Source organism: Argopecten irradians, chromosome 12 (genome assembly GCF_041381155.1).
Source record: "Argopecten irradians isolate NY chromosome 12, Ai_NY, whole genome shotgun sequence".
Classification (NCBI taxonomy): Eukaryota; Metazoa; Mollusca; class Bivalvia; order Pectinida; family Pectinidae; genus Argopecten; species Argopecten irradians.
In genome coordinates, this window is record NC_091145.1 from 9,520,660 (window position 1) to 9,542,577 (window position 21,918).

At 34.7% G+C, this 21,918-nt stretch overlaps 1 protein-coding gene across 1 annotated transcript; it reads left to right on the top strand.

Moving 5' to 3' along the window:
- On the top strand, positions 1-9,261 carry LOC138336076 (OTU domain-containing protein 5-like). Its single transcript, XM_069285365.1, has 10 exons — positions 1-1,007; positions 2,166-2,259; positions 2,513-2,577; positions 3,167-3,323; positions 3,780-3,928; positions 4,221-4,283; positions 5,191-5,322; positions 6,284-6,464; positions 7,698-7,829; positions 8,527-9,261. The coding sequence occupies exons 1-10, from the start codon at positions 624-626 to the stop codon at positions 8,751-8,753; spliced, it is 1,584 nt and encodes a 527-aa protein (XP_069141466.1). The 5' UTR covers positions 1-623; the 3' UTR covers positions 8,754-9,261.
- The last annotated feature ends 12,657 nt before the right edge of the window (positions 9,262-21,918 follow it).

Here is a 21,918-nt window from a genome sequence, read left to right on the forward strand (position 1 = left end):
TGCTTGTAATTAAAAAATGTAAACCAGAAACACGTGTTTCAATGTAGACATAGGCCTACGAATTACATAGATGGAAAAGCGCAAACTAAAATTACCAATATTAATTTAAATCCAAGATAAGAAAACTTTCGATAATGTTCTTCCTAATATAGAATCATTTTAATTACTTTTTTCTCTGAATAAATAACAGTTTCTTATGTCTAAATAAAATATGTTAGGCTTTATTTTTCGGAAATATAAAATATATCATTTCCGAAGATTGACGGAAATTTCTCCGAAGTTATCCGATTGAGAAAAACCTATTCTCGCTCCCTGACATTTTGCTATTAAACTATAGTACGTATACACTGGGAACGAGGATGGTGCGCACGATCAAAATAAAGCTCGTCGTGACGTCGATTAACCTGATGAATACGACGTGGTTGAGCCAGTGCCATTCACACAAACGGAGCGAAGCTACCAAAACCCAAATCGACTGCTTGTTAGCCAGACGCCATATTTTGCAATTTGACGATGGAAAGAGAATCGTAGGGAAATTATTTCCAGAGAAATCTTCATTCCAACAGAAAGCAGCTGTCAAAAAGCTGGTGTGCAAGAAAGCTGTGTAGAAATTTTATCATAAAATGACGATTTTACCGAAAAAGAAAGTAACAAAAGACAAGAATGAAGTTGAATCATCGGACCATTCCAAAGGACACCATCCATCTACTCCAGAAAATCGACACGAAAAAGTAAATAGGACTCGAAACTCCCCAACCAGATGGCTTCCATCAACATCTAGAGACGATAATTCAGCCACACTTGAGGCGGGTTGTTCCTATGATGGACACGAACCCGCCCCTAATCATAATAAGCGGAGACATAGATCGTCGCCCCATCGAAACGTCCGGAAACATCGGGGTCACGGCCAGGGAGGTGCGAGTCCGTCCCGAGAGTATGACGAGGAGGGATACAACAGTGAGGATGAATACAACCCTCCAGCATACCCGACAGATAACATAGACGAGGTGGGGATGCTTGACATTCCATTGTCATGACCAATATCATACATGTCGCATATAAAACAAACCTGTTTACATTATGTAATATGATCCTTTCCAAACGGTATCTTATCACTGACAGATGTACGTGTACAGTAGGTCTGTTAGAGAACATGTGATCATGAAAGTTGATGAACATTCTACTGATGAGTTGTGTATACAGAAATCTTTATTTCATTTCTATTGCAATGAATTTTCCATTATTATCAATATTACATACTGGGGTGTTCCCTTAATACTTTGACAATGACTCTAGTGACAAGTCTGAAATATTAATATTGGGGGAAAAACTTGATATTTATATTTTGCGAGTACTGACTTAAATATTCACCAATTCGCATATACAATAAAGGTATATAGTTCACAATTTGGCAACTCTTGAACCTTAAAAAGACAAATTCCGCGATTCGCATCAATATTGACATAAATTATCCAGAGATTAAAAGACTGGAATCTGGAAATGAAGAACAGTAGTGAGACCCACTGTAAAGAAAATATAGGTGTAAAATTGACACTCAATATGTGTAAGGGATTTACAGTTATTACAAGTTATTGAATCGCCCATTATTTTAGTTTTCATTAAAAATTTATATCCCTGGTTGCTGTGTGAAATGAAAGTTTATTTACGCTACAATGTAATATTTCTCTCGGACATACCCTTGAGAAATATTACACCTTCAGGTAATTATAAATAAATCTACATATTGCACTGCAATCAGGTCTATAAATACATATTATCATTATTAGATATTGTCGTTAAATATTCCTTGAGTGTATTATATATATTACTTTGGTAAATACCATCCTTGATACTCCAGGGGTTACTATTACTGATGTATATCCACCCTTGGGCTATCATAGTAAAATTCAGGCAGTTCAATAGAAAAAAGAAAGAGTGATGCCCAACTCCAAAGTCACACAGTCAACCACAGTGTACTGTTATTCAATTTCTTAAAAGAATCATTTTACCTCTTTCTTATGTTGCCTTCATTTTACTATGACATAGTCCAGGGGTGTGTATAACATTAGTGATGATAACCCCTGCAGTATCGAGGATGGGTAAATACTAGAAGCAATATAGACTAATTATGATTAAATTTTATATTTAATTGATATTTTCTTCAGTTGGAAAGACTATTTGACACAACCATGAAAGATAAGAAAGGCTGGGTGATAAAGAAAATGGCCGAGGATGGAGCCTGTCTATTCAGAGCAGTTGGTATGTACTGAAGAACCTATAGAAATGTGCATGTGTACACTGTACTGTTATTTACCGGTACATAAATCAGGTTGCAGTTGACACTAGCAAAGACATATTTTATAGGCAAATCAATATAAATCATAATACAATAAAATCATTGATACATGTTTACAATAAAAGATATATATATATACCTCCCCAGTTACAGATTTTAACATATAAGTCATTTGCTTTGAATTTAAACATGATATATGTGTCATTAACTCTCCAGCTGACCAGGTATATGGGGACCAAGAGATGCACACCGTCGTACGCAAGTTGTGTGTGGATTACATGGTAAAATTTCATTTTAATATCCTTTTACTTCTAAACAACTGTTAATGTGATCTAAGAAGTTGCATGTTGCTTGGATTATTTTAACTTTTTAAGGTCCACTACCTTTCCGAAACAGCTTTTAATGTTTAAAATGGGAATGTAAAACGAGATTGATAATTTTGTAGAGTTGCATAAACAATTTAATCAAAATGAACTAAATGTTAATTTCATAACGCAGGTCGTCATGTTTCCTACATGTTAGTTGACTATCACTTTGCCAGACGACAACACAGCGAAATTAATCTTCATGAATCTTCGCTGTAAACATCGATTACCCAGAGAAGTTCATATTTGTTTGGTGTTGTAACTTCATCTTAAGTCAACGATAAACTTCATCTTGGGTCATCAATATAAATCTTAGTATGTTATAATTGTCTTAAAAGAAACTTTTAATTTTTGTTTTGGAAAGGTAGTGGGCCTTCAATAATTTTTTGCTTAGAATAAAATTATGTAGTTTAACTGAAGAACTACAGTAAAACTTGTCTAATTGACCACAAATTAACAAAATGATATAATACAACTGCTTATTGTTCATTTCTGTAATTTACAGGGCAAGAATGAAGATTATTTTTCACAATATGTAACTGAAGATTTTAACACATATCTAAACCGCAAGAGAATGGACCATTGCCATGGAAACCATGTTGAAATGCAAGCTATATCAGAAGTCTTCAATAGGCCAATAGAAGTTTACCAGTATAGCATAGGTAATAATGTTATCCAAGTCTGTCGCATCCTGCCCATATTTAGCTCATTAACCCCCGAAAATTCATAATGAACTGTTCCAGCATTGAATTGGAAGAGTCCAAATGTGTTTAAAGGGGTGAAAGAGTTAATATATAGACAGGATTTTTCGTTCTTTAGTTTTATTCTTCACTGCCAGTAAGGCATTATTAAAAAAAAATTGATTGACAAAAAGGAAAAATTGTACATGGTGCACAGTTATTAAAAATTATCTTTAGTCAAGTATCTTGTTTGTGAAAAATGTGTTTGTTTTTGTTTTGTTTTACAAAATTGATTTATAAGGAACTTTGCTGGCAGAAAATTATTTAAAAAGGAAAGTTTATGACCATTGGACAATTAAATTTGCATCATTTGTTTGAGAAATGATGAATAAATGCATGATTTCTATCTTTAATAGTATGATTACTCTAATCTTTCAGAACCAATCAATACATTTAGTGGTACATATAAAACAGAGAATGAACCAATCCGGATAAGTTATCATCGTAATACCCATTATAACTCGTGTGTAGACCCTTATAAGGCTACAATTGGGGTCGGTCTTGGGTTACCAGGCTTCCAACCAGGGGTAAGTTGTGATGTCTTATTAAGTTATTTCTGATTCCTGGTGATCACAACAAAAGCATGACTAGCTACGAGCAAAAAGTTGTGATTTACATGTAAATGTCATAGGTATTGGAGTCTGTGGGTAATCGTGGTACTTTAAAGTTTTCTTGTTGGACTTGTACCAGTCAGAAAGTCTGAAAATCTAGGTTATTTTGACAGAAAGAACAGCAGGAATATTTTTGATTATTTAACCTTTAAAATTATTATTGAAGAAAAGATAAATGTTTGCAATATTTTTCTTTTCATCTTTGCAGCTGGCAGAAAAGAATCTTATGGGCGACGCAGTAAAACAATCAGAAAAATTTCATTTAGAAAAGGTAGGTCCTATTCATATACTGTACAAAAACATTACTGGATTTAGTAATTGTAATAATGAAATGTTATATGCTGTTGTAGTGTGTGTTGAGGGAAAAGCTCCGTGAGACAGACTGGGAGGTCTGATGTTTCTATGTGATGTTTAATTAATAAGTTTGTATGTGCTGTTGTAGTGTATGTTGGAGGACAAGCTCTGTGAGACAGATTGAGAGGTCCGATGTTTCTATGTGATGTTTATTTAATAAGTTTGTATGTTCTGTTGTAGTGTATGTTGGGGGATAAGCTCCGTGAGACAGACTGGGAGGTCTGATGTTTCTATGTGATGTTTATTTAATAAGTTTGAATATTCTGTTGTAGTGTATGTTGGAGGACAAACTCCGTGAGACTCATTGGGAGGTCCGATGTTTCTATATGATGTTTATTTAATAAGTTTGTATGTGCTGTTGTAGTGTATGTTGGAGGACAAACTCCGTGAGACTCATTGGGAGGTCCGATGTTTCTATATGATGTTTATTTAATAAGTTTGTATGTGCTGTTGTAGTGTATGTTGAGGGACAAGCTCTGTGAGACAGATTGAGAGGTCCGATGTTTCTATGTGATGTTTATTTAATAAGTTTGTATGTGCTGTTGTAGTGTATGTTGAGGGACAAGCTCCGTGAGACAGACTGGGAGGTGTGATGTTTCTATATGATGTTTATTTAATAAGTTTGTATGTGCTGTTGTAGTGTATGTTGGAGGACAAACTCCGTGAGACTCATTGGGAGGTCCGATGTTTCTATATGATGTTTATTTAATAAGTTTGTATGTACTGTTGTAGTGTATGTTGGGGGATAAGCTCCGTGAGACAGACTGGGAGGTGTGATGTTTCTATATGATGTTTATTTGATAAGTTTGTATGTGCTGTTGTAGTGTATGTTGGAGGACAAGCTCCGTGAGACAGACTGGGAGGTGACCCAGGAGACGATCGAGGAGCAGGTGGCTAGGGAATCTTACCTACAGTGGCTACGGGACAATGAGACCCAAGCACGCAGACAAGATACGGTAAGGCTTAATTAGGAGACTGACAATACCTTCAGTTAATTATACCCTCAGCCCGGCAACAAAGTTGAGGGGGTGGGGTATACTTGAATCGGGTTGTCCGTCCATCTGTCTGTCTGTAGACACAACTTTGCCAGGCAAACTCCTCTTAAGCTACTCGACATATTTTGATAAAATTTAATACACAGAACCCTGACATGAAGGGGATTTGAATAAACTATATAGGGTTCTGCAATGTCCCCTAATATTGGAATTATTACTAAATTTGTGCAGCCGGGTATTGGTCGTCCACTGGCGACAGTTCTAGTAAGTTTAAGATTATACAAGATGGCAAAGTTCTTTATCATGTTCGCTTGTTAAGCACCTTAAAGGCACACAACTTTTCTGAAACTAAATTTTAGAAGTTTATAAATAATAACTATAATATCAGAACTAATTTATTAATAGCTTTGAAGTTGCTGCAACAAATAAAGGCAAGATCCTAAAATTAAATGTTGAAATTATGTAGGTTCACATTGCTGCACAGCTAAGTGAGTCAGCTACTTTGTGGTAATTAGCCTAGGGCGATGTTTGGAAAGATAAGGGAATTAACATTGAAAATTTGAATATGTACATGTACATTTAAAATTGTTAAGGATGTATAGCATAGACAGTATTCAGCTTATAGATTCTGGGATTCTATTAAATTGTCAAGCTAATTTTATCTTTAAATTTAGATGCTGGTTTGATATAGTTTATATATCTAAAAGTTGCAAAAGTTTCAAATTTAGCAATGTTAACATGAGATGACAATATTTGAAATCAGTCTTTAAAAATGAAGAGAATATGTTATTTTACATTCTACAATCCATACAGTAATGCTGGCAACATTTCAGGAAATTCTGAATGTGACACGAGTACGGGTAAACTTGACATATTCATTTATACATGCAATGTATTGATGTTGTGTTTTAATCTGTTTTAGCCAAAGTCAGCAAGCGCAACATGTAGTTCTTCCGCGGATGCTATGTACATGAATACTCCCTCAGAGCTGAGAGTGGGCCGTTCACCAAGGACTAGGAGTAACCCTAATTCAGCACAAAACAGTCCCCAGAGACAGGAGGAGCAGGTCTCTCCTAAACCAGCACTGCCTACTATTGGTACAGGTAACAGTATAGTGTGATTTATACCTTTGTTACAGGCAGGGAGTGATGTCCCACTAAATGTCAATAACGTAGCAAGTCCCAATATCAAAATTATATTACTGGCATAAAATGCACTTGTAAAAATAAATGTATTGGAAAGGTATGAATCTATTGGCTAAGACATGCCTTTATTTTGAGGTCTCTCTTAATCAACACAGATCCATATGACATACATAAATCCTTAATGGCTATTGAATTACTGTAAACCAGCTTTTATTCGCTTGCAATTTATTTTCGCGAATTTTGCGATCGACTAAAATTCGCGAAAGTTAATCTCTGAGAATTATGATCAATATGACTTAGTATGATAGTGTATCATACTATATGTAATCTGTACTGCGAAAGTTAATATCCGCGAACTTGTTTTGAATCAAAATTCGGGAAATTTAATAGCCACAAATCAAAGTTGGTTTACAGTACCAAAAGCATTAAGCATCTTGGATACTCCAGGAGTTACTCTTGTGATATTCACCCTGGGATTATAACATAGCAAACTGAAGGCATTTAAGTTCTACTGTGTAATGTTATTCGAATCTTTTGATGTACATCAAATGGGACCAATCTACCTGTCTCATCTGTTGTCGCACACAGAGCCTTGGGCTTCAGTTTTCCTATGACATATTCCAGGGGTGGTATTGCTAGTAAGGGGACATTACTCTTACTTCCCTAGGTTTGTGAAAGTAAAAATTGAAGCTTACTTTCCTGTTTTAATTACATTTTGCCAACTTCTGTAGATTCATCATTGTTTTGGTCTAACATCATTACATTTGATTTGCCTTTTACATGTGGTCATGTTGTCAATCCTGTTTACCTTCAGCTATTCTTACGACCTTAACACCCCTTGGACTATCTCATAGTAAAAATGAAGGCAGTTCAGAGGAAACAATCTGAACCAATCACAGGCCAGAAAAAATTTCCTTTGAAGACTACAGAGAGAGCGACAACCAACATCATTAAAGCCACACAGTCAACCAAAGTGTACCGTCATACAGCTCTTTTGATGTACATCAAAGGACTAAATTACCTATTCTGTTCTGTTCCCTCTAGTTTTACTATGAGATAGTCCAAGGTTGTAGAGATTGTAAGTGAACGGAACCCCTGGAGTATCGAGGATGTAACTCCCATGACATTTGACCTAAGCAATGTAAAGTGAAATATTTTCCTTGATGTATATATGTGATGGTATGTTTGCAGGGTCCCCGAAGCCTCCGACTGATCTGTCCATGTTAGGAGCTACCGGTGGTGGTGCCCAGGGGGCAATGGGTGGCAATCCAGACTTCGAGGAGACCAGTTCACTTATGAACCAGTACCCATCCAATATGTTTGGTATGTTAGTGTTGTAAAAAATGTCTGATGTTATAGACAATAAGAAGCATTGAATTTTCACATTTTCACCTTTATCAACAATACAAAATGACGAATTGAACTTGAATGTTCAGTTGCAGTTATTCCTTCTTTGTATATTACAGAGTTATCTGCCCTTGCGGTTAGGTATTGATTGTGACCTCTTGTGTCTGCGGGTGTAACGTCAAACTTTTCAGAGAAACAACGTAATTCGGCTCAAAACAAAAACCTACCCACAAGGGAGGAAACTGTAATACACTGATTTAAACGAAAAGACTGATGAATTGATATAACCATTCTGAAGTAGACTCTTCTAAATACTGTCCTTTATGAAATTTAAGGAGTCAATGAGTTAATCTTCAAAATAGAACAAAAGAAAAACATAACATTGTAGTGAATTTACTATGTATGGAATTGTGTTTTTCTATGCATTGTTATTGCTAGGGCATATAAAATATGCTACAACCATAGAATTAACATTGTTACATTTTACCATCATGAAAGACGTGTTGCATGATAAAACAGATGTAACTGTTTCTTAATTTGTTGCTAACAATATGGATTCTCGATATCAATTTTGAGATATATTTGTCTGTCAATTTGTTTTGCAAATAATATTGATTCTTGATATCAATTAATGATCAGAGTAAAGAGATGTAACATGACTGCTGTATTTTAGGCTACACTGAGTGGAACGAGGATGACATCTTGGCCCAGGTGATGGCACAGTCCCAGCAAGAATACTTTGACTCCTTAAAGAAAAATGCAGCTGCTTCTTCTTCATCAGCTTCTTCTTCCTTCACCTTCTCTCCTTCGTCTTCATCCCACTCCTGGTCTGGCCCCAGTGGCAGTGGTATGAACAATGCGAATAGTCCTTCTTCAAGTTACCAGGGTCCGCACAGCTAACGTATACCCCTCCGGGGATTTATCTGAAACATTAGTCAATTAGTTCATGTTTAGTTCATGTTTAATGTATTTGATAAAAATGTCATTTATCCTTATTTTAGTGATGAAAAGTTTAATAATTTTGTAAAGAAGACATGAAACTAAAAGTGAAAAATTCAGAAACATTTTACTTGAGAATAATGGGAAATCACTTTATTCATCTTCATACATTAGCAAGCTAAAAAGATGGTATGATATTTATAAACTGTATTAGTAAAATTATTATAGTTGTATAAAACCTAACTAGTTTAGCTTTTCTAACATATAAATTTCAGATCAAACAGATTATGATTTGTAAAATAAATTCTCTATTACAAAGAGTTTTTAGATTTTTTATTCAAAACTCACAATATCAGTTATGTTAAAAAGACATATTCTATATTCATTTAATTGCAGTTTGTATCTTAGAAATATTTCGTCACAAAAATATGTTCATAATTATGGTGAATTTGCAAATATTGAAAATATTGTTAACTGATTATTTTTGCAGTTAAAATAATACATTATTTTTACTTCAAAAATAATACATTATTTTTACTTCAAAAAGGGAAAATTAGATTTTAACAGATAAAAAAATTGTTTGATCTGGTTATAAGAATATATCTGATTTAATGATTTCTTTTTATGAATTATTTTTTCATGACTTCAACAAAATCTCACACAAATGTTATCCCTACAAAAATTATGGACTACACCGACTATTAATGTCAGTTATATAGATGTTTGATGTTATTGATATAATTGTCACCTGATGGATCAATACTAAATTCAAAAGAGTTCTGGAATAGAACATATCAAAATGTTAAATTGTTTTCAAATGTCCTGAAGCTAGGATCAGATCTGTTTACAATATAGCAATTATATCAAAGGTAATGCAGAATTTACGAATCACACTTACAAATTTTCTGTATCAAATAAAAAGAAATCAATTAAAATTAAAAAAAAAAAAAAAATATTGCAAGCAAATAAACATTTTTTCAATGCCGCCAATTTCCTGCCCAACTCCTCATGATGAAATAGGTATAGACAACTACATGAGGATCTGAACTATCAGAAATTTATAAAAATAACACTTGTATGTGTCGGTTAACTCTACGTTATTCAAATTATATGTTTGTAGAAGGGGAGACAATCCTTTTACTTGCTATTGACCAGGAAATCCATTCCAAATAACCATATTTAGTGTTCAGTACACTACTGTTCAGCCATTGTCATTCTGGAAATCAATATCAATTGTGAAATTACATTTCTTTAGTTAGATTTTTTTTTTCACTGGAAGGTATCCAGATAACAAAATTCAGCTTTTTAAGTCAAAGTTCTTCTGTTTTTTCGAGATTTTTTTCCCCCATGAATATGTATTAAAGCAATGTTTAACTAAAACACATAATTGTACTTTTGACAGACTTAAGTTGTTGTTTGTAATAATATTAGCATAGCACTATTATTAGGTAAATATATTCCCATAACTCGAGTTGAGGTGATTTTACCTGTATTTGCATTTATTATCAATATGTGTGGAAGAGGATAAATTGACTTGTATAATGTCCTTGGCTGCTTCTGAGAGTGATAAGCTAAAATATTTTTGTGAAAAATCCTTGACTAAGTGTGGATGTATATCATCAATTCATATGGTGTGGTTCATGATGGTGAATTGAGTGATCAAGCGAAAGAGGTTCATGAATGGGGTTATTCCGTATTTGCATATTACAGAGTTATCTGCCCTTGCTGGTAGGTGTTCATTGTGACATCATGCTTTTCAGAGAGAATGATGTGAGTTGTGCTCACACAATAATGACATCCCAATGGATACCTACCCGAAAGGGAGGTATGTGTAATATTCAAAGATGGAATAGAGTGGGAGATAAATATTGCTAAACAGGGACATGATGTTTTATTTAGCACAGACCTGATTGTGTCTGCCAAAATTGGTACATTGTAACGGACACAACATTTAATATTATACACCTTATCATGATATGATGCTATTTTGAGTAATGTTAAAAGGGAAGTCTTTTATAAATGAATTAATCCTAGGTCCATTCTATAACTATACCATAGTGTAGCTTCTATTGTAGCCGAAAATCATTTTTTTCACTTGTGGAAAATGTGAAATCTTGTTTTCCACGAAAACAGTTACTAACCGTTGTGAAGAGTGAAAATATGTGTTAATTTCATAAAAATGGTTTGGTTTTTCACAAGGAATATGAAAATAAGATCATTGTAGAAGGTTTTAATGAACTCTGCACATATACATACCGGGTATATGATAGCATGATTTTATTACACCCAGCTGAACAATGCATTCATGATTGATTATGATCTGATCAGTATTCATGCATTTCAGTTAAGTTATTTTAAACGCAGACATTTTCATCATTTGAAAATGCACATCAAGTAGGCAAAGTTCCACGAGATTGTAATATTTCACATTCACCCCTAAAGATACATTTAGGCTCTTTTAAATCAAAGACTAGACCAGTCCATTATGACATTTCAGGGGTGAGTGAGTTGAGAGGCCACTGCAGGTAAAATAAATAAATTATTGTAACTATTATAAGAAGCACGGTACAGATAGATCCTCAGTGATGGAGTTTTGCTCCAGGAATTCCGCTTTAAGTACGTTTGTACATGAACAGTATTCAAACGTTCTTTTGTCCTATCAAAACAGTTTTGGTGTTTGTAACATGCTAAAATGCAAAATATTTGAATATATTTTGATTATTGTTTATTCTAGATTTAGTATAATTTATTGCCAAATGATCCGCGAAAGCTGATCAATCCTACAGACCTGTCAAAATGTCCTGTTTGACAGTATGTAAGTGCTAAATAAATGTACTTTTATACTAAAAACAAACCAATATTGTGTAGATATGATTATTCCCATATAGTCGGTTATTTCGCAAACCAAAATTTACCAAATTTGATCTAAAAACAAGAAAATCATATGTTAGCGATTTTTTTTTTAAATTTTCGCGATATGGATTTTAGGGTAGATATCATTCAACCATTTCAATATTTTATGGATCAATTTTCCAGATCCTAGCCATGTCCCATGAAATCGTGAAAATATCATCCCTGCGAAAATAACCGGTTATACGATAATTATATTATTATGGTACTTATACCTTACACCTGTGCAGAGACCTTCAATATTGAAAAACCCAATTGATCTATTTCTAGGTACGTGTGTATTTGAAATGTTAAAGTCGGCTAGAGCAGTACGATTTTAACCTTTATGAAGAAATGCTGAGAGACGAGAGTTTTACACCTATAGTGTGATACCTTCCCCATTTTAGTGTTGTTTTATCCATGTATGTCTGACCATTATATTCTTGATAATACAATATCGGTCCTTAGAGTTATTTTATTTCATTTTGATTTCTTGGTAAGTTCAATAATGAAATTTAATCGTTGAATTTTAGATGATTTTCTGAGTTTTCTGATTTCATTCTATGTTATGTACGTTATCAACCCTTGTCGAGGTTGGATATGATTTTTTTTTGTGATTATATAAATGAGGAATATTTAAGAAGTTAAATGTCCCACTGTGGTTACGTGTTTAAGTTTAAGTCTATTTATTTTGAATGTGTGATATATATACAGAAACAGCCACCCTGCTACTCCAGCACATCAAAAACTGCTGACAAGTCTACTTCTGTTTGAACACTGTAAACATATTCAGGCATTCTCTATTCCGTTCAAATGTTTATCTGTATGATCGCTTCTAGATGAATGTTCACAAAATGATATACACTTAACTACATATCTATAAATTAACTAAGAATAATTACAGTGAAAAGGAGTGATTAAAGGTAAGCTCAATGCTGGTAAAAAAATTTAATTTATATCAACACAATATAACTGAACAGAAAAAACTAGCAGGAATTATTTTGTTGTGCAGAAATTTTTTAGGTTTTTGTTGTTGCTGTAGAACCATGAATATGAAAAAAAAGATGAAACATATTTTATACATCATTGGAAAGGCAACCACAAATATTTTTACACATGAAATACTTGAAAAGCTTTTAACCACAGAAGTAAGTAAAGTCAATCGTTTTATGTTATAAATTTGGTGGAAAGTCGAAAGTCTGGGTTTCTTTAATTAAAAATCCTGGTTACATGTTACCGGTGTTAAGAGACATCGTAAATCCGTTTCGTGCTGTGAGACTCAGGTGGCTGTATTTCTGATGTCTGTGATCATTCAAGTTTGTCTTGAGTTTTCAGTGCTATGTTTGGCTCTAATTACCATGGTGACTTTTCATGATTTTACCGACAGGGATCAATATCAGCAAGGTTGTTATTGAGGGAGACACCTCTGTGAATCTAATCCACAGGGACATGGCACGAAATTTTTAACCAACCGTATACATATATTATATGTATATACTGTTGATTAAAATTTTCTCACCAGATCCCTGTGATCTAAACCAAAACATATTCACCAAGCTCTCAAGTAGGAACCATCATTTACATAGGTATTGCATTACTTGTTTTTGGATTTTATTTACATTTATTGTAATTATTTTATTTCCTGTAATAATTCATTTTCTTGAGCAAATAATTGATGGATATAACTATTTTTGTGAATATAAAGCAAAATGAAGACACAATAGAGAAATATACATATGTGTTTTGTAATTATACATTGTATAAACATTTGTGTGTATACAAAAAAAAATGTACATGTATGAATTACATTTTTTTTTTTATTTCATATGAATGTTGGTTCCTAATTTGATGAAATATTGTCTCTTTTGCTGGATAATCAAAAGTCGACATAATCTAAATTGTTGAAATGACAATAATTTTCTTTCTTTTGATATTGTATATTTTGTATGATCACCACACATGATTGAACGCCATGGTGGAGGGTTAGAGTTATGTCCCCTTGTCGACCAGAGTTGGCGACTGTTTTGTATGTGGACACTTGTCCATTTGTATTTGTTAATTCCCACAGAGTCGGGCACAGTGGGACATCACTGTTAGAAAGCAATCTATGTAATTATGTACTGAGGACAAATAAAGTTCACATTTCAGTAAATTTCACTCGTTTTTCTACATTCACCAGGACTATCCTAGTTACTGGTATCTATCTGTCCCTGCATGGATTTGTTAGTTTTATTTATTGGTAGCAAAATTGTGTAATTAATTACACTGAGGTACTTTGGCTAGCCTTTGGCTGATTTTGGTAGCAAAATTGTGTAATTATTTACACTAAAGTACTTTGGCTGAACTTCGCATCAAAGGAAATTAGTAGTAACTTTTGGTGATGCTTCTTGATTATCTTCACTGGTTCTAGCTGCGATTGTCCCTTAGTGGATAACTTAATGATAATAAAGATGAACAAGAAACCTAGTAATCAATAATGATGCATCATCCTGGGTTATTTTCAATAAGATTTTTACTATATTCCGAATTTGCATATTAGAGAGTTATCTGCACTTGCGGGTAGGTATTGATTGTGACGTCATGTGTTTGCGAGCGTAACGTCATACGTAACAATCAATACCTACCCGCAAGGGAGCTAACTCTGTAATATGCAAAGACGGAATACTGGACCTAGGAAGAGTTTTCAAAAGGATTTTAAATTGAGTTTAATTGTGACTAGTTGCCATGGTAATGTATACAGAAGCATCGCCAATATTTTCTTATCATCAATTACTAAATATTAAACATCCTTATTAGCAACATGTTAGGATGGTTTTGATAATGATACTTGAGTACCTTCCTTGGATTATTGGTATAAAGACCAAGGAGCAATATTTGCTAACAGACTTCTTGAATAGAAATCGCCGTGCCTGATTGGACAGGAAGCTGACCCGAAAAGCTACTAAGCTCAAGCCAGTTGTCTCAAAAAGATAAACCAAAGATGATTAGATAGTTGATTAAAAACAAGATTCACGTGAAACAAACTAAACTTTTGTAAAAGAAAAGACGTCCAGATAGCCAATAGTCTTCCTGAAAGATGAATCTTGCTTTAGGAGGACTGGAATGATTCAACTGATATATAATGGCATCACGGGTAGGATTCAGGTGATGATTGTTCTCAAAACAATGGGAAGCAGCATGTTAGACTTGGACTTTGAAGTTCGTAAGAGTGACTCCAATGTAATCTATTTACCATATAATTTGATGACCTAGCTCCAATATCAACGTTTAATAGTCTTGATGTTTAATTATGGTGTTACAGGCGATGTCCTTCTTACTACAAGAGACACATATCTGAAGTTTTAACGATATAGCTGTCTTCTGCTTTCGTCACTGAACTAGACCTAGCTCCGACAGTGAATTTATTATGTTTGCCTCTTGCTTGGAATCTAATAATGCACCGTTTTGTAAAAGTACACTTTCAGCATTCATATCAATAGAACAACTTGAGATGTCATTCGCTGCCTTTCTCTCCAACTTTGACCGGACAGACATGAAGGTTGCTTTTGAATGAGCCAAACGATGTAAATATTGTTGCTACGGTATGTAACGAATATACGTACTCGATATACTATAAAGACTACATTATTTTCTGTCTAGAAGTCTTTATGGTGTGAAGTAACCCAAACGGTCACTTATTGAGATACCAATACACTGGCTGTTCTGTTGAACGAATAATCATACCCTGCCTCTAGTCGTTCTTGGCAAACCATCTGTTAGAAGCCTTCCGTCCGTCGTTCAGAGCTACGTTATCGGAGCTAGCTGTTCAGTATCTCTACGAAGTGTAATTCTTGTTCTTGTTTCAGATCTTCCTTTTCCGCATCAGTGTGAAACTCTAGTCTGATCTGGAGTTATCAACAATTACACGACTGCTGGTGTGTTGAAGCTGTCACAAAGAACAATTCATCACTGAGTGGAGAACATTACAGAAAAGACAAATACTAATGTATCAGGTGTCGCACAGTTTTGTCCACCAAGAACTTGAACTCAACGAAAATTGAAACAGCAATCATGACCACAAGAGAGACAAAATCTTGATACAGAGATGCAAATGGGGCCACGAAAAGTTAGAAGAAAGAAACTAAAGAAATATTGAGAGCAATTTTCTTCCAATGATACTGACACTTACTGACTGTTGGAATCTATGATGGTCCTCTAGTGGATAAAGCCCTTCCAGGACTTGCCTGGTTTGATGTTGGAGGAAAGCTACAGATCCAGAAAAACTTCTTATAAAGGTAAGATCGAGGTAAGTATACCTAACGATGAATTGTTTCCACTTGGGTATATCTGGGATATTCTTTTAATTTTGCGGTATATTAGAGTTAGTCTGCTAAACCTGCCTATATTATTAGGCTTTTTTAATTATTTTTTTTTTGCCTAATATATATTAGGCAAAAAAAATTAAAAAAAACCTAATAATAGAGTATGATAGTGTCTTGCAATGCACGCACGAAACAGATTCATGCGTTGGGGAGAGCGCTCATTAGAACTGTTAGCATGTAAAGACTGGTCTTTCACACAATGCATGAAAAGTGTAGTTTAAACGTTATTTGAATTCTTATTAATTGTACAATTTCATGGTAATACTCAGTCAGCATCGATAGTGTAGAATATCACTGTTTCGTTCGACCCATATAAGTTCTTCTTTAAATGACATTTTCGGTTTATACAAATGATCCACTACGATACTCCAGAGGTCATGCTTCCCATGCTTATCGTCATATCCATACCTAGATTATGTCAGAGAAACACAAAAGGCCCTTTTTATGATAGTCCGCTAAACCTGCCTATATTATTAGACTTTTTTATTTATTTTTTTTTTTGCCTAACATATAGTCAGCTCGCGGTTCCTTTTAAAAATGTGAAATCGTAGGCCAGATTTGGCCTTCGCTACGTCAGCGGCATATTTCTAATATATCGCCCATGCAATGCCGGGAAAACGTACACATATCTATATATTGGGATCTTATGTACTCCACTGCCCCCATGTTATATATTAGGTAAAAAAAAAGAAGAAAAAAAAGCCTAATAATATAGGCAGGTTTAGCGGACTGCGTTTATGACAGCATATAAGGCAGGTAGATTTTTCCAAAACAATCGAATAACTGCACACTCTATTACTTTGAAATTTTGCGTCGCTCTTTGAAATCTTCAACGAAAGTCTTTAGGTTTGTGATTAGTCAGAGTTGTTTTTTCTGAAATGCCATAGTCCAGACTGAATATTATACTCACGACAGTGAATGTAACCCCTGGAATATCTAGGATGTCGAAAGATCGTCTTGAAACGCTGCTTACAACTTCGCTACCCGATCGGAGACTGCGACCTTGACAGTGAGTTTGACTTAATTAGTATCAACATCGTTGAAGTAAATGACGCTAACTTTTCATGAAGATCAGGACTGAGTTGTTCAAAAGATGATTAGCGATATAGGCTGATCACGATTTAACGACAATTTTCAAATCCTGATGAAATAATTTCCCGTAATACTAGCTTCACACAATATTCTGAAGAACTCTATTCTTTACCAACAGGGTAATTTTAATAAAGATATAATTACAGGTTTTGCAACAAAAGAGGAATGAAGATTTCACTTCCTCAAACTGATTCGTATTATTTTTAAGGTTTTTATTCTCATATCTTCATTTTAAAGATACTTTTTGTATTTATTATGTAATATTTTTAATTGAGGGCGAACTTGAATATCACTTATCAAGTAATTAAGGTAATCAACTTTTGAACAACTAATCTCCCACATTTTTAGTAGTTTGAGAACTTTCTGTTCTTTCTGTACCACTACGGTGACTTTTTTAGGTTTTGAATTGGAATCTATTTGTATTCTTTATTGGTAACAAATGACATTCATTGGATTTGACTGTATATTCAACCACAGGGACAGTTACACCGTGGTAACCCTGACATGGTTATTTTTATCAACGACTTGATCGTTTTATCTGTATATCCGTGTCATTCTAATACGATATGTGAACATAATCATTAATTATAGCTTAAAACAAACAGATGATACCTTGTACCCGTTACTTACAACGGTCTGAGCTGGAATGCCTGATAGCAATCGTATATATATATATATAAACTACTTACATAGGTAATATGGTTATGTAATATGTGACTATATGAACTCGATGAGCGAGTCAGGGAAATCCATGCATTGGACGTAACTATGCAGAAAACAGGTAAGAGACAACGGGAAAATGTTTAAAGATGCTCCACCGCTGACACATGGTATTTTTTCACTATCAAAAACAGGAGCAGACGATTTAGTACTTTTCATCAGTTACAAAAGTTACTTACTTTACACCATTACTACCATTGAAAAGTTTGAGCTTCTCATTTTACTTCAAGTTAAAATTACAAAAAATAATTAATTGCATCCCGAGAAAAATCCGTGGCACTATATCCTATATGAAATGAAGTACTGATTGCGCATGGACCAAAGGCAAAATAAATTATTTTATATATTTTTTTTGTGTTAATTAGACATATATATATACACGATTAAACACCAATTATTGTTCAAGTGATGGATATCATTTATGCTCTGTCGGTGGTGGAGCATCTTTAAAGATTCAAGATTCTTTATTCACTCAAGGCTCATGTGCTACAGGAAGTAAAAGGTTGCATAAGGTCTATACAGCCGCCTCTATAATCCAGGATATTGGTATTTAGGTCATTCTATCAAAGGACAAATTGAAATCCCACGATAAGATTTACAAAGGGATGCGAAGTTGCAGCTTAAGTCAAAGAATTCAGTTATTATTTCTATAATTTTCAATACATGAAACTTGCCTTTTCGCCAAATTGCGCTTCAATTTATTGACAAAACCTTCCATAACTTTGCCCATCGAGGTTGCTATTGTAATCGTCTATTGTCAAAAGTCCGCTGTCATGCTATTAAGTGCATAGCATGCCGATAAATGAATCCGGCATGTAGAGTTTCAACTATTTCTGAATTTGTGAAGACTTGAAACACCGGAAGACCTCATAGAAGTACAGCATGCGGCCTCTCTTTAGACTGTGTCTTTCAGAAAGAACATCACGGTAGAAGATCTGCTTTGTCGACGACGTTGGCCTATTCAAATCTTTTGATCCATATTTCAAATTGCCAACATATCACCAATTTGATTACAGACAATGGTTTTCTTTGCATCCTCTGTTTCCATCGTCATATCGACAACACTTCATACGTCAGCTGCCTTTGTAAACATCTGAAGGTCTTCATGTTTCAGTGTCGTCTTGAAAAGGACTGAAAAGCTTTTATGGATTTCAAAAAGGAATCGGTTGGTATTTGTAGGATAAACCTGTTTGATGTTTTAATTTTTTCGAAGTCCATTTTGATGTTTTCACCTTAAGAAGTCGAGTTGGATTGCGGTTTAGTATTTTGCTATTGTTACCTACTTGATGTTTTATCCGTGCATACGCATATGATATGGTAGAACGAATAATCATACCCTGCCTCCACTCCGTTCCCGGCAGGGTATGAATTCCACCCCGTTGCCGCTAGTGTTGCAAGCCCCGATGTGATCCACATCGGGCACTTTGAGACTGATAAAAATATATTTTTCGGGTATTATCCTTATGTAACTGTATTGTTCTGACAACTATGATCAATATTCAATTCACAAACCTTTCGATTATAATCTTTCATCAACTATTAGTGGTAAAATCCAAGGCAAACACAACACATGTATAATTCTGTTCAAATACGCCGCTATTTTGATTTACCGGAAACTGTGACGAAATGAAACACTCAACAGGTAAAATATGTTTAAAAGTTTTAAAAAGCCAACAAACTAAGAAAAAATATGGTGAAACTGAACAAATGTAAGTATTATTAAGAATTAAGCAAAAAAGAATTTTTAAAGTTCATGTTAAAAACATTGTAACATTTATTTCTTTCGAAGTGAAAATTTGTAGGTCATTCCATATATGGTACTAGGTGCCATATTTGGAGCGCGAGATTTTCTAACGAGAAGCATCATGGCGGCCAAGTGAGCCGTGTCGGAGATGCGAGCCATTCAAAAGTGCTTCAAAACATAATTATGACATGGAGGTGGGTAAATAAATAATCATTTTATGTTAAAAATGTTTGATATTGTTGAATTTAATTAAAAAATTACATGACACACATGAAATGCAACATTTTCACCGCTGGATGTTTTGCAACACTACGGGCAATGGGACGGAATCGTAGCTCTGACGACGACCATCTGTCAGGAATCTTCCGTCCGTCGTTCAGAGCTACGTCATCGCAGCTAATGATATGGATATCATGTTTGAGTTTTGTTTCCGGGAATAATTACTATGTATATCTCTGTGACTCTTTTAGAGTTCAATCATTTTCAGTTTTCCCCCAGATAATTGAAACCTGAACTTGATGGTATTGCCAACAAATAGCTTTACTGTAGTATTAATTCTCTTTGTTGATTACTAACTACGTCAGTGCATTGAAGGAAAAGACATGGGTCGATGACCGATCCCTGCTGAACCCTTGTTTTCTAGGTGTTTCTAGTATTTTGACAGATTCAGATTTTGGCCTCTCTGAAGTACACACTGTCCTCTATCTGATAACAGACGTTCTATCCGAGTGTTGGCTTTATCGTTTACTCCGCTTCTAACTTAGTCTCAGAGTAAAGAAAAGTTTGCCCCGTCAAATGCTTTTGAGAAGTCTTTGGTGAGGACATTGCGCCTCCGTTCAAAGTTCTTGAAGGTTTTGTGCGGGCTCTAGCATGATCTAAGTTTGCGGAAACCATGTTGGAATTAGGATGTTATGGTGGGCTGTAAAATCGTTTTTGATGTTGGATATTATTATGCTCTGGGATCATGCAGTATACTAATACGGGCCAATGAAGCTTTGGTCTACATTGATGTAATGTCATTGATAGTAGATGACGTCATACAAAATGTGGTCATTGTAATGAGTTCTGTTCTGAACGAAATCAATTTTTTAGCGCCGATAGTGACTTCCTTTTAAACAGGAGGTCTAATTTTTTGCGTACCAGTGTTTTTCGCAAAATGTTATCATGTCAGGATTATTTGTTTAAAATCAAATCACTTACAGAAAGACTATAATAAGAACAAATACGCAAGTCCAAATATTTACCCTGGATTTTATCTTAACAAAACTGAAGGTTCTGTCTGTGACAACGGATAAGCAGTTAATTTAGTCCTTTGGTGTACATCAATAGAATCGACTAACGGTGTTACGCGTCGCTCTCTGTAATCTTCAAATGAACTTTCTGAAGGCCTGTAATTGGTTAGTGTTTTCCCTTCGTGACCTGCTTTCAGTTTTAGTATGAAATAGTCCAGTGGTTGATATAACGACAGTGATAGTAACCCCTGCAATATTGAGGATGAGTACATACCTCTATGAGGTTATCACCAATATACAACAGTCACGCCATTTTAAAACTTTCCAATTCAGTATCTGACCAAAGTACCCAAATGATAATTATGTTTGTGTCCCTAAGTACCTCTATGCTTTATGTGTGACATCGCTGACCCATTGCGGGTATATAGTGTACAGCCAAGGGTGGTATAACCCTGACCGCTATGTCAGATGTACGTGGTCAGCAAGTCGATAACGGTATAAAGTCGGTCATCATTCGATATCACACGAAGAAAGTCTAAACACGAATGTATGTCAAGATATGTAGGTATTCCAATGGAAGTGTTCCTAATTGAAGTTTGTTCTTTGCTTAATCTAAATATTGTATTGGAATCCGTGTTTTGGATGAGTGTATGTTTTTCACGGTATGTTCTATCTTATTACCTACTCCGGCCGATGTGCTGTGGTCAGTGGGTCAATAGCACGTGACTTGTGTCAAGTGACCATCCGCCTAGATGGACATAGATACAAGTCGGCCTTAGATGGACCTTACAATGTAAATATATCAATACTTTCACACCTAGCCTTATCTCATTACTCATTGTCTATCATTTGACATTGGCCGTTGTCTTGTTTGTGGTTCAAATCAGACCCGAAATCGTATATGAAGAGTCAATTGCTTATATATACAAGTCATTTGATTTGGTTTAATTGGTCTATTCTTTACGAAAAACAAATGCAGTTGATTATTGCACGAATGAAATTAAGTGCTTCGATAAATTTTCGCCATAATATGACCAGACTCCAAGATTTTGAAAGAATTTTAGACTTTCCCAATCATTAAAGACGTA